General features: G+C 35.5%; 1 protein-coding gene across 3 annotated transcripts in view; it reads right to left on the minus strand.

Annotated features, from left to right (window-relative positions):
- Nucleotides 1-13,636, minus strand: part of LOC106874384 (glutamate receptor ionotropic, kainate 2) — a 952,973-nt gene that overhangs the window by 294,379 nt on the left and 644,958 nt on the right. For all 3 annotated transcript variants that reach the window (XM_089347990.1, XM_089347991.1, XM_089347992.1), the window contains one exon: nucleotides 3,818-3,985. In XM_089347990.1, coding sequence (XP_089204116.1) covers nucleotides 3,818-3,985 — 168 coding nt within the window. The remainder of the gene's footprint in view (nucleotides 1-3,817; nucleotides 3,986-13,636) is intronic.

Here is a 13,636-nt window from a genome sequence, read left to right on the forward strand (position 1 = left end):
ATGTAAACGTGTACTCAATACTAGAATAGCATATGAAAGACATGTAAATAGACTAGACTTTTGTACCATTTGGACTCGAAGCGCGGAGAGCCAGAATAAAACCTGCCAGGCATTATGCGCAACAGTCAATCTGGAGATAGAGATCTACGTAGCAAATAATTGTACATCAATGATTTGATTTTATAGAAAATATGCTACTGTCCACGACATATGATACGACAACATCAATACGACACAAATATCGTGAGTGCCGTATTGGAATATTCAGGAATATAGTAGACCGTATGTGAAACTATGAAAAATGAAGTTTATTATCTTTGCATATTAAGGGAAATTATGTATTTTTGATGTTTCGTAACTAAGTATTTATTTAGTTTTAATATTATTTTATGGATCGATAAGGATGGCTGGAAGTGCCCCCAGATTAAATCTCAGTTGCTCCGATGCAAGTGAGTTCGATGCCGTTTATGCATTAATTGAGGAAGTGCAATTATGCAAAAGATGTGATCCTGGAGGAAGACTTAAAGAGTGATGATCCGGAGAAAATTGTTTGGGAAATTTAGTTAAGGAAGTCGTTTGAATTGACGGTTATTATATGGTTCACGATGAGATGAAAGACGAGTAAATGGAGTGAGCAAGCATGGTGATATATGCTCAGTTAGTTTCGATAGCAACAGTAGAAAATGCAGAGGAAGAAGACAGCACATCCATCAGATTGGTGTGCATTAGTGTTAATGTTCCGCCATGAATATTTTATTTTCGTCGTTTAAACGTTTACGAGTTCAAATCTCACAGCGTAACCTAATGTGGTCAGTAAATGAATGTCTGTCAAATCCTGGGATCGATATAATCAACTAGTCTAAACTAGATGTTATATTGAGCCTAGGTTATAAATGAATATTTTCAAATAGTTTTTCTCTTATTCGGACATATTGACCTGAATTATTAAGCCAGAGCTGACAATGCATGTTGTAACGATAATGATGGTGTGGATCACGATGATATTGATGGAAGTGATGATATACAAGTTGGTGAGGATAACGATTCTAACATTTAATAGACGCTGCCTTTATTTTTTTCAGGAATAATTTTAGAAAAATATAATACTTTATGGCACTTTTTTAAAGAAATATATTTATTTACACTCGCTTTATATGTAAATCGGTCAATTATAACAAAAAGGTTACTTTAGAACAGTATATATTTTATCTAATGCAACCTTTATTATTGATTTATAAACATGAAGGTTGAAAAGCAGTCTAAAACGTCAAGTGGCACTTGAAAAAAAAAATCAGAGTATCTTGCTGCTGCAATATCATTTACGAAGGCAAAAACGTAGCAATCCCATTGTTAAACAAATTTTGTGTGAATGGGTATAAATATATAAAGGAATTATTCACATCACAAGTGGTAATTTTATTTTTGTAAAACCCAGAGAATAAATATCTAAAGTATTCTGATACACCTTTCTCTTTGTGGTTACATTTATTATCAGAAAGGTCGATCCGACGTTTGACAGTAGGGTTAAATTAAGAATTCAACCATTCATTTGAAGAAAGTCAAAAAGTCATGCATTATCGTAGTTTTTGATCATACACCCTCAAAGCAAAATCGATACTCTCAGAAACGCGTACGCAACGCATTCAATAGCACACATAGGAGATTATACACATAAAATCAGTTCGTAAAGGTTTACAATAAAGAAAAGAAGCTTACATATAAAAGACAACATGCACTCATTACATATCTGAACGCATAAAGATGAGCCTCGAGCATGATACAATATACAACAAAGAGAAAATTCAGATGAAGATAGAACAGTGTTGACAAGAGGCTTATGGCGGTATGTAATACAATGGATACGTTAAGATGATAAATATACATGTATTGATATTATACCACTAAAAGTAAAAACAATGTCACTGCTAATAATGCTATTTTGTATAATGCAATAAGAAGGCTAATAAACAATTTAGATTATAGGGTCGCATGAAACAATAGAAGATAGGAGTAACTTATGTATTCATTTTATATTATTAAGTGACATGTACATCTTACGTAACAAAGGAAATTGAGCTGATTTATAAAAGAATCTCTATTGTTTGATAATACTTTCAATCGGTTTGATCTTCGATCGACATCCGATGTCTTATTTTTGGATATGTACGTCGTATCGGACAGGATAGTCACTGGCTTTGATTGGATTCAGTGCAATGCAAATAACTTGGACTAAGACAACCGATGAAGAATGGAAATTAAACCAACCGAAACACAGGATACATATAAATATTAAACATGAATATTTCATCTCTAAATACGAGTTAACCTATATAATCATATATTTTTTACCAATAACTCATCTGAAAAACTTAGACAACCTTTAATACTCACACACATACACGAACATCCATTCGTATATATGACTATGTATATATATGCATGTGCGTGTTTGTATGCGATTACACATATACCTACACATAAATATAAATATTTATAAGCACATTTTATATGTAAACATAATTTTGTATATGTGTGTGTTTGTAAACAGACTTGGTGCAATTATTAGCGCTACAGTCTTTTATATGAATAACCAATATATGAACAGGATATTTCATTTAACTTCGTCGACTTCTAACTGCACAGTATAGGCTCGGTAAGAGGGTTACATACCATGGTACATTGCAAGATAATGAAATCCTTGCATTGTTTATAGGAAAACTGTTCAAAATAGAACGCTATTTATCTCAGAAATAAGTATCTTGCTACGGTTCATTGCAGTGGCAAATTAACAGAGCGAGATAGGATGCTACGCAGCATGTCTTTTCTCTTCTTAGTGTTTTGAGTTCAAATCCTGAAGACACCAATATTGCTGTTTATCTTTCCGAGGTCGATTTAAAGTACAAATTTAGAGCGGTAGATTAGTGGGACACTAAGGCTGTTTTTCGGTTAAAACCCCACACTGACTGACTTAAGTGGTAGATTTAACACATCGGTCAGTATAATACAACAAGGTGGCATGTTTGGTGATTTTAGAAAATTTCAATCTGTTATAAGCATTTGGGTCAGATTTGCATCCTATGCATTCCATCGTCCCAAAACATCGGTTGCTTTAGAAAGAATCGCGTGGAAATTACCTTCCTTACTGACTGAGAAATACAACAAATACATCAAACACAACACTGATTATACATCTGTAGGACTGCTGTATATATATATATATATATATATATATATATATATATATATATATATATATGCACACGACTGTTTCATATATACATATATATACACGAATGGTTTATATATATATATATATATATATATATATATATATATATATATATATATATATATATATATATATATATATATATATATATATATATTGCGGAAATGTACTTGCATAGCAAGTGACTTGATCTGAGATCGCGTGCTGAAACTAAAACAATTGCAGCGTGGAATGTGTTTATAAGCCATTTTAAAACACACAAAAACCGTTAGATTCATTTCAGCTTTTAAATTTAATTTGCCAAAACATTTTCGTCGCTTTGAAACCGCGACCTGTTGACTGATAAAATTTCGTGCTGCAAAATATGCTGCTAATGATTCTGTTCAGCCTGCTTTCGATTTTGCCAGTCCACCGTATTGACTATTGCAATAATAATGCAACCAAATTAACGCTCGCCTTTCTCTGACAATGCATTTATGTGCGTAATTCCTGGGTTAGTATATGATATATTTGAGTGAATGCTAGTAGTTGAATTAGAAGAAATATGAAGAAATCCAAAAGTGTGGTATCACTTCTGGTGGGACCCACCGTTACTTCTGTGCCTCCCATTAGTGGAGATTTTCCTCTTCGACTTTGATCCAATCGCCAGTCACTTAAAACACGAACGACCTGAGGTTTTGTAGGATCGACCAAGCGGAATGACGATATGTTGACTCCATGGTGCGTAAATTCTTTTAGCTCATCGTAGCGTATATCCTGGAAAACATGAAAGATTAAAACTAAATAGCATAAATTATAAATTCTTGGTTACGCAACGTTTTAGTATAATTTCAACTCACTCTGTTTAATAGCTTCATGCATAAAGAAAAACTAATTACAGAGAATTATGTAAAGAATTCATATAGCTATGAATATTAAATGGATTTTACACAACGCTTTGTAAATAGCCTAGAAAGACGCCAGCTTAACATTTTGAAATCAGGAAATGCGTACACACACATATACTGACGCATGCTCTCCCAAACAAATAATCCGAAAGTTTCCAGCACATAATCGGAGAGACTAAATTTCAAAAGAGGAAATTTTCAATTACAGAGAACATACACAGAGCAACGTATTCCACAAATAATATAGCTGTACACATCAAACGATTGAAGTAAAATTAGTGGCACTGCCGAACTCATCTTCTGCTATGAATTTGAAAATGGGAGGGAAAAAAGTAGTAATATATGTATCTGGGTGTATTAATTATATCATATTTCGTATAAATTATTAGCATTAACTTGACTGAAGATATTAAATATATACATATGTTTCGTACGATATGTCTGTGTGTATTTAAAAGGATATACACACATGTTACTTTATAACGTTTTAGGAATTTGGTTTGATATTTGAATAACACAGCTTGGAATGAAGAAAATTGACATTACGCGTGTAAGAGAGTATTGAGGTAAGATACTTTTCATTTGAAATGGTATATAAAAAAACCCCCCCAGAAGTTATATAGAAGTTATTTAATTGATAAAAGACTAATACGCATTCGTAGAGGGTCCCTTGTCAGTTTGAGTCAGTAGTCAGTTGTAATTCCTGGAGGAAAGCCAATTGTTGTTAAAGAGAAATGGCTACACCATGTAAAATGTATGCATTTATTCTCAAATGTGAATTGAAACGCAAGTTAAATTATGTTTCCAGTGTTGTTACAGATTTCAATTTTCCTATCAAATACATTGACATCCGCTAAGTGAAGGTAGAAATAGATGCACACTCGTATTGACAGAAATGCACACATTCAAACATACCACCGATCTATCAACGAGCGCAAAATATATTACGTATAGATAATTAGTTGTGTATCTAAATATGCACTAATTGTGCGCACGCATGAATATTTGTGCGTGTATATATGTATTTACAATGGAATGTATATTGTACTTAGTATTATTGCCGATATTATATTTCCTCCATCCTTCGCCCCACTTAGTTTTGGATATGTAAAATGCGATCGTGACATAATCAGCCTAGAATGGAGCTCGTTCCACCAGGTCTGGATGCAGCCAATTTGATATCTAGAGAGCGAGGGAACAACGAAAAGAAAAACAGAAGAACCAGTACTGGGCTAACATTTATTGTCCATGAAAATATGCAAATCAAAGTTGGCGTCATCATAATATAAACTAAGAACGCAAAACGCTAGAATAATCACTCCAGTTATTTATCCACACGCTGGCAACATCGTTAGCACACCGGGCAAAATGTTTCGTGGCATTTCGTTCGATTTTACGTTCTGAGTTAAAATTCCGTCGAGTTCTGCTTTGCCTGCCATCCTTTCTAGGCGATATAATAAAGTACCATTTGAACATTGACATAGATTTAATCAACTGCCCTCCCCTCAAATCCTGCTGGTCGTATACTAAAGTTTGAAACCAATATGAAGCATTAAAAATTCAAATTTCGTCGATATTAAGAGTTCTATGTTTAAGAGATGAGGAAGTATGTACATTATTTGCATTATTTATATTTGACGATATTTGTCCTCATCTTTTTTTTTGTTAAAATAACGTTTCGGCTGATATACTCTCCGTCCTTCTTCGGGTGTCTTGGGAAAATTTAGAAGCTGGGTTCTCATTCCTAAGGTGTTTTTTGATATTATTATTATTATTCAGTAGTTTTATTTTTATAACGTGCTTTCACTTCACTACCGAGCGCAGCTCTGTGCGCCTTGGGTATGTGCTGTGGTTTGCTGTGGTGCTCTTATGTTTACTGTATTGAAAGTGTTTTGCGTAGAATGTGTGCAGTACCCAGTAGTGCAATTTTCTGTATGTTATATATATTTGTAAGTCCTGGTGTTTTTGTTATGTATTTGTCTGAATATTTTTTTATTATACCTAAGGCACCTACTATGATAGGAATTGTTTCTGTTTTTAGATTCCACATTCGAGTTATCTCTATTTCCAGGTCTTTGTATTTTGAAAGTTTTTCCATTTCTTTTAGAGAAACGTTGTCATCTGCTGGTATTGAAACATCAATTAGAAGGCATTTTTTTCCTTCATGATCTTTGACAACTATATCTGGTCTATTCGCCTTAATTTCTCTATCTGTGTGTATTGGCATATCCCAGAGTATGGTTGCTTTCTCGTTTTCTGTGACCTTTTCTGGCGTGTGTTTATACCATCTTTTTTCTGTTGCTATTCCATAATGTTGGCATAGCTTCCAGTGTATATAGGTCCCCGCTCTGTCGTGTCTGTGAATATATTCCTTCTTAGCCAGGACTGGGCAGCCAGAGATAATATGATTTATTGTTTCTTGTCGATCTCCACATATTCTACAGTTACTTGTTATATTTCTTTTCATTATGTGTTTTTGGTAATTTCTGGTGGGGAGGCTTTGGTCTTGTGCAGCAATTAAAAATCCTTCAGTCTCTGCTTTGAGTCCTGAGCTTCTCAGCCATTGCTGGGATTTTTCTCTGTCTATTTCTTTCGCATTTAGTTTAGCCCAGTATTTACCATGTAGGGGCTTTTCTTGCCATCGTTTTATCATGGTCCGTTGCTGTTCTAGTTTTAGTTTGGATTTCATTTGTTTTATAGCTTTTGTTGTTTCTTCTTCTTCTTCTTCGTATTTGTTAGGTAGATTGATTTCTTGTTTGTATTTGTCAGCTTCCTTAAATACTGAACACAGTTTTTTGTTTTGCTCGTGTTTTGTGGCTATTTGTATTAGTTTCCCTTGCTTCTGGAGTAGGTATTTTTGCAGTCCTATGGTGGTTATTTTATAATAGTTTTCTAGCTGTATAAGACCCCTGCCACCTTCTGTGCGTTGTATATATAGCCTTTCTATGTCAGATTTTGGGTGGTGCATCCTATATCCTGTCATTATTTTTCTTGTTTTCCTGTCTATTTTACATAGTTCGTTTAGTGTCCAGTTAAGGATGTTGTAGCTGTAGCTTATAACTGGGACAGCTAAAGTGTTGATACCCATTATCTTGTTTTTAGCATTGAGCTCTGTTTTTAGTATTGATCTAACTCGTCTATAGTACTCTTTCTTTATTTTTTCTTTCATTTGTGTATGTTGTATCCTATCTAGTTCATTGACTCCTAAATACTTATATGGTTGGCTTTCGTCTAGTTCTCTTATTTCATTGGCTTTATCTAGTGTTATATTGCTACTTTTAACTAATTTTCCTCTTTTCAGGGTTGCTTTGGCACATTTTTCTAATCCGAATTTCATTTCTATTTCCTTGGTAAAGCCGTGTACTGTCTGTAGTAGTGTTTCTAGCTCTTTGTCGTTTTTTGCATATAATTTTAGGTCATCCATATATAGAAGGTGGCTGACTGTTTTTCCATAGCATTTGTAACCGCATCCAGTTCTATTTAGCAATTCTGTTAGAGGTGTGAGTGCCAGGCAGAACAGGAGTGGAGAGAGCGTGTCTCCCTGGAATATTCCTCTTCTAATGGGGATGGCTTTCGTTTTCACAAGTCCCTCTTTTGTTTGGAGCTGTAGCACTGTCTGCCATTTGTTCATTGAGTGCTCTATGTATTTTATGATAATTGGTGCCACCTTGTTTATGGCTAGTGTTTCCAGAATCCACGTGTGGGGAACACTGTCGAAAGCCTTTTGGTAGTCCACTATTATTATTATTATTATTATTATTTTATGTTTGACTTTTGTTTTGCATTTGTACAAGTTGGATCCAAGTCTCACCCAGAGACCTCAAGAGACAACAAGTTAGAAGTTCATGTAGGTGTTATGCCTAGGGTACCATATATTTGGATTTGTACAGTTTTGTTCAAGTGAATGTTTAAGAAACCATAAGAAAACTATGTTTGCTTTAAAATTTGAGATCACATAGACAGTATTTTACGTAGGATATGGGCAGTTCCCATGAGCACTATCTTTTGGACTTCAGCCATTTTGGGGTTTCCTGGTATCTGAGCTAGGTAGTAATCAGCCCGTTTCGCTGTCATTCCCAGGGCACCTATGACAATAGGTATTGTTTTCGTCTTCAGATTCCACATTTTGCTAATTTCTATTTCAAGATCTTTATATTTGCTCAGTTTTTGGTAGGTCTTGACAGATACGTTTATATCAATTGGGACAGTCATATCAATGAGGAGGCATGATTTTTGTCTGAAGTCTTTCAGTATGATGTCTGGCCTATTTGCGTCTATCTTTCTGTCAGTTTGAATGGTGAAGTTCCAGAGGAGTGCAATGTGATCATTTTCAAGTACTGGGGGTGGTTTGTGTTCCCACCAGTTTTTATCATGGGGCAAGTCCAGGTTTTTGCATATTACCCAGTGAATATATTGTGCAGCTCTATCATGCCTGTTGAGATACTCTGTAGGCGCAAGCAGACTGCACATGGAGACAACATGATCGATGGTCTCATTTTGTTGTTGGCATATACGACATAATGGGGAGCTGCCGTTCTTTAATATGTTGGCCTGGTAGTTCTTTGTAGGTAGGCATTGATCTTGGGCTGCTATGATAAACCCCTCTGTTTCTGATTTCAATCCAGAGGCCATTAACCATTGGTGGGTAAGGGCTTTGTCAATATCTGCATTATTCGCTCTCTTTGGGTATTTGCCATTGAGAGGTTTTCCATGCCATTTTTCAGTCATAATAGCTAAGGCAGCAATTTTAGCACGGGTTTTCAAGCGCTTAGCTTTTTCTGTAGGTGTTTCTAGTTCGTCTAATTCTTGAATTTGTTGCAATTGGAATTCACTTAGATATTCCTTTGCCTGTTTTGTTACTGAGTAAGATGCTTTCTTGCTTTCATATTTTAAGACAAGTTTTAGCATCCAGTCCTCAGAGTTTTTCATATAGGTGTCTAGGCCAATTGTGGCTACCTTCATTGATAATGCCAGCTGTAGTAGTCCTCGACCTCCCTCTTTTCTTGGCAGATAAAGACGTTCTATATCTGCCTTAGGGTGGTGCATTCTATGCATTGTCAACAGTTTTCGTATTTTTCTGTCAACATTACATATTTCAGTAATTGACCAGTTAACGATGTTGAAACTGTAAGTCACGACTGGTATGGCTAGAGCATTGATCGCTTCGATCCTGTTTCTCGCGTTCAGCTCTGTCTTCAGTATTGCTCTCACCCTGCGATAACATTCTCTTCTGATCCTTTCCCTCATCACTGAGTGCTTGATATTGTCCCCTTCAATTACCCCTAGGTATTTGTAGCTCTCCGCTGGTTCTAACTCTTTTATGACATTTTGCTGGTCAAGGTTCACATTAGATGTATTTCTCATTTTTCCTTTGATAAAGATAGCTTTTGCACATTTATCAAGGCCAAATTGCATCCTGATGTCATCACTGAATTGTTTAACAATCGCTAGTAGGCCTTTGAGTTGTTGGTCATTTTTTGCAAAGAGCTTTAAATCATCCATGTAAATGAGATGATTTATATTTTTATCAAATATTTTATAACCATACTGTGCATCATTGAGCAATTTTGAGAGCGGTATTAGGGCTAGACAGAAGAGGAGTGGTGATAGTGAGTCACCCTGGAAAATGCCACATGAAATTCTTACATCTCCAGCATTTAGAGATTCATTGTCATTGTTCAACATCAGTGTGGTTCTCCATGATCTCATACTTACAGATAAAAAGTTTCGCAGAGTAGGAGCTATTTTATACATTTCCAGACATTTCCTAATCCAGCTATGTGGTAGGCTATCAAAGGCCTTTTTATAGTCTATCCAGGCTATTGACAAGTTTTTGTGTCGCTTGTGACAATCTTCTAAGATCATCTTATTGATGAGTAGCTGATCTTTACAACCATAAGATCCACGTTTACATCCCTTTTGCTCATTAGGGAATATGCTACTTTCTATTAAAAAACTATAGGTGTACTCGGTTAGGACAGATGTTAGCGTCTTATACATTGTTGTTAAGCAGGTTATGGGGCGATAATTTTTTGGTTCGTTTGTTTCCTCATTTTTTGGAAGCAGGAATGTTAAACCATTAACTAGCCAAGAGGGCATCAAACTAGGATTTTGCAAAACATCGTTGTAAAGTTTTGTTAGCAGTTCATGGCTTTCTGGGAAGGCATTCAACCAGAAGTTAGGAATTTTATCCTTTCCTGGAGACTTCCATTTGCTTGACCTCCTGAGAGCAGATCTTATATCTTCTACCCTGACCCCCTCCCACTTTTGCTCCTCTAAGGAGTCTAGGTCTGTAGCTATTCTATCAATCCAAGGGGCCTTTTCATTGTGTGTTTTATCTTCTGCCCAGATTTTATTCCAAAATTCTTGCACTTCTTCTTTTGATGGGACAGACTTTATTGTTACTGGTGTTTTCCCTATCTTCCTGTAGAAATTTTTGGGGTTATTTTTGAACATGTTATTATCTCGGAAGAATTTAACACGCTTTTCATACCTTGCTATGCGGGCAGCTTTAGCACATACCTTTTGCTTGATGGTTTCTATGGTGGCATCAATGTCAACTATGGTTTTCATGTTATATTTTTTCTTTAGTTTTTGGGTCTTTGTAGGTTTGATACTCTTGTCAAATTTAAGGTTTTTCAAACATTCTATGTCAGATCTAAGCAGCTTAATTTGGTGTTGAATGCGTTCTTGCCAAGAAGGCTTTTTGTGGGAGTGTTGTCTTTTTCTAATCTTTTCACCACATAGAATCGTTGAGATTCTTGCGGAGGCATAGTACAGGTGGTTGAGATCTGTAATATCAACATCATTAGCTGAAATTATATCCTTAAGTGCAAGGCGGGTTTTACCAATTATTTTCAGGTTTTGGTTAGAATTGCGAATTTTGGGGAGAGTGTCGCCTTCATTCATACGAGTTTCTTTAATTTTCAGCCATTCAATCATGATTTGATTTTTTAGATCATGTAGTTCTGTTGCGTCGATTTCTGTATGACTTCCTTCATCTATTTGATTTTCACCTGCCTTAGTGTTTATGGTTGGTTCAGAGAGTATTTTATTTTGCCTATCAGTTACCTTAACTCTTTCAATTATTACTGTATTTTCATCAGCCTTGGGCTGGTTTATAATTATTTCCTCTGTAGTATCTTCTTTAGCTGCAGTTTCATTCTTTTTATCCTTTACTGCTTGCTTAATTTGGTCAATCTCTACTTCAGTTAGTAATTTTTTTTTAATAATGTTTCTTCTGACGTTGGCAAGTTTATTACTGTCTATGTAGGGTCTTACTGCAAGGTGTTTCTGTCTCCAGTTTAAGTAGGTTTGTACAGTATTAGATTTATCTGTAGGGAAATATATGGCACGGTAGAAGGCTCTAAGAACTTCTTTATTATCTTCCCTAGACCATTTTTCATTCTTTTTCTTTTGGTTATTTGATGACGAGCATGGATGGCCATCTGTTGGAATATTCCGGTTGTGGGGTACTTCCAGCTCCTGTGTGTCGGGAAGATTTGAACCAGTAGCAGATTTCTCGTCTCGGATCTGGTTCATTATCCGAGTAAGTGGTCCTTTATAATCCGGTCTTTGACCATTGCGGTTTATATTTTGTTTTATTAACAGTGAGGCATAACAAGCTTCGACGTTGACGCTAGGGGACGGATCTGTCTGTTTAGGGTAAGTTTTTTGAGACAACACCGTCTCCGAGCTTTCGTGACGTAGCTTCTTAAGGCTAGCAGATCTAGTTCGAGTGAGTGGCCCTTTGTGATTCGGTCGATAACCACTCTGGTTTGTGATCTGCCTTGTTATCATTGAGGCATGACGAGCTTTGGCGTTGACATTCGGGGACGGATTTGTCTGTTTAGGGTCAGTTTTTTGAGACAACACCGTCACCGAGTTCTCAGCATGTAAACATTGCTCATAGCGTAGTTTTTTAAGGCTAGCAGATCGGTATTCATCTGTATTTTTTTTGTTGATAGATTTATCTCCAGGCATAGTGTATTTTTGTGTGTGTGTGGCGTTTTAAACTTATGAATGGTTCACTGTCTGTATTTGTTCACAAAATGAAAATAAACAAAGAAGAAAGAAAAAAAGTTTTGGTTTTGCTTCGTTTGTGATATGTGTTTTCGTATCCGTAAGTGTGTCCTGTGATTTTTACGTAGTTCTGTAAACATTAAGATGCATGTGTAGTTCTATGGGTATCAAAACGTATATATCATTGTGTACACGTTCAAGTGTATGCGTAATTATTCAATATATGTACTTACTATTTTGTTCCATTTCTTTTTTTTTTTATATAGTTTGTAAACTTTCCGGTGTTGGTTTTGCGTGTGTGATCGCACGTGTTTCATTGAGACATCGTGCATAGGAGGTCCTGTGCTTTGTATTGCAGTGAAATTTCATTTTTTAAGAATAAAAAATATTCTTAAAAAAATTATCTTCGTTAAAAGACCGCTTCCTTCAAATCTTCCACCGGTTCTTTTGGCTAATTCCATCGATGTTATTGGATTAGATATGTTTTTGTATAGGGAGCCCGGTGTAGCACATCCATGTTGTTATTCAGCCCGGTGCTCTCCTCTTCAGCCCGGTGCTCTTATTATTATTATTATTATTATTATTATTATTATTATTATTATTATTATTATTATTATTATTGTTGTTGTTGTTGTTGTTGTTATTATTTTTTATAATCATCATCATTATCATCATCATCATCATCATCATCATCATCATTATTATTATTATTATTATTGTCATCATCATTATTATTGTTCAGGTCACTGCTCAGAATCGAACTCGGAATCTTGGGGTTAGTAGCCCGCGTTCTTAACCACTACGCCATATGCCCGGGCATATGGCATATTAGTTAAGAGCGCGGCTACTAACCCCAAGACTCCGAGTTCGATTCTAAGTAGTGACCTGAACAATAATAATACTACTAATACTACTACTAATAATAATAATAACGTCGAAAAATACCTTAGGAATGAGATCCCAGGTTCGAAATTACCTCAAGACACCTGAATAAGGCTGGAGGGTATATCAGCCGAAACGTTATGTTAACAACAAACATGATGAAGCCAAATATTCGTCGAATGTGAATAATGTACAGAATTCCTCATCTCTTAAACATAGTACTGTAAATATCGACGAAATTTGTAAATAATGTAAATAATGTTCCTCAATATTTGTTTACTCTCTAAGTCAGCTGCATTGAAATCAATGTCAGATAATTTGTAGATTCTATCAATCCACTTCAATATATATTTGAGCACTGAGGTCGATTTAATCGGCTTACCCCCTCCACCGAAAATGCTGGCCTTGTGTCAAAATTTGAAACCAACAATATATATGCACAGACACATACACACATATAAGAGGGAGAAAGTAATTCGATATAAATATTTGAGAAATACCTGTTTTTGTAAACGAGAGTTTATAGAATCGTTAGATACCGAACAAAATGTCTTGCAGTGTTTCACTCGGCGTTTTGTATTCTTAGTCCGAATTTCTTTGGAGTTAAGTTGGCACC

The sequence above is a fragment of the Octopus bimaculoides genome, chromosome 2, assembly GCF_046866305.1.
Source record: "Octopus bimaculoides isolate indiv1 chromosome 2, ASM4686630v1, whole genome shotgun sequence".
Classification (NCBI taxonomy): domain Eukaryota; kingdom Metazoa; phylum Mollusca; class Cephalopoda; order Octopoda; family Octopodidae; genus Octopus; species Octopus bimaculoides.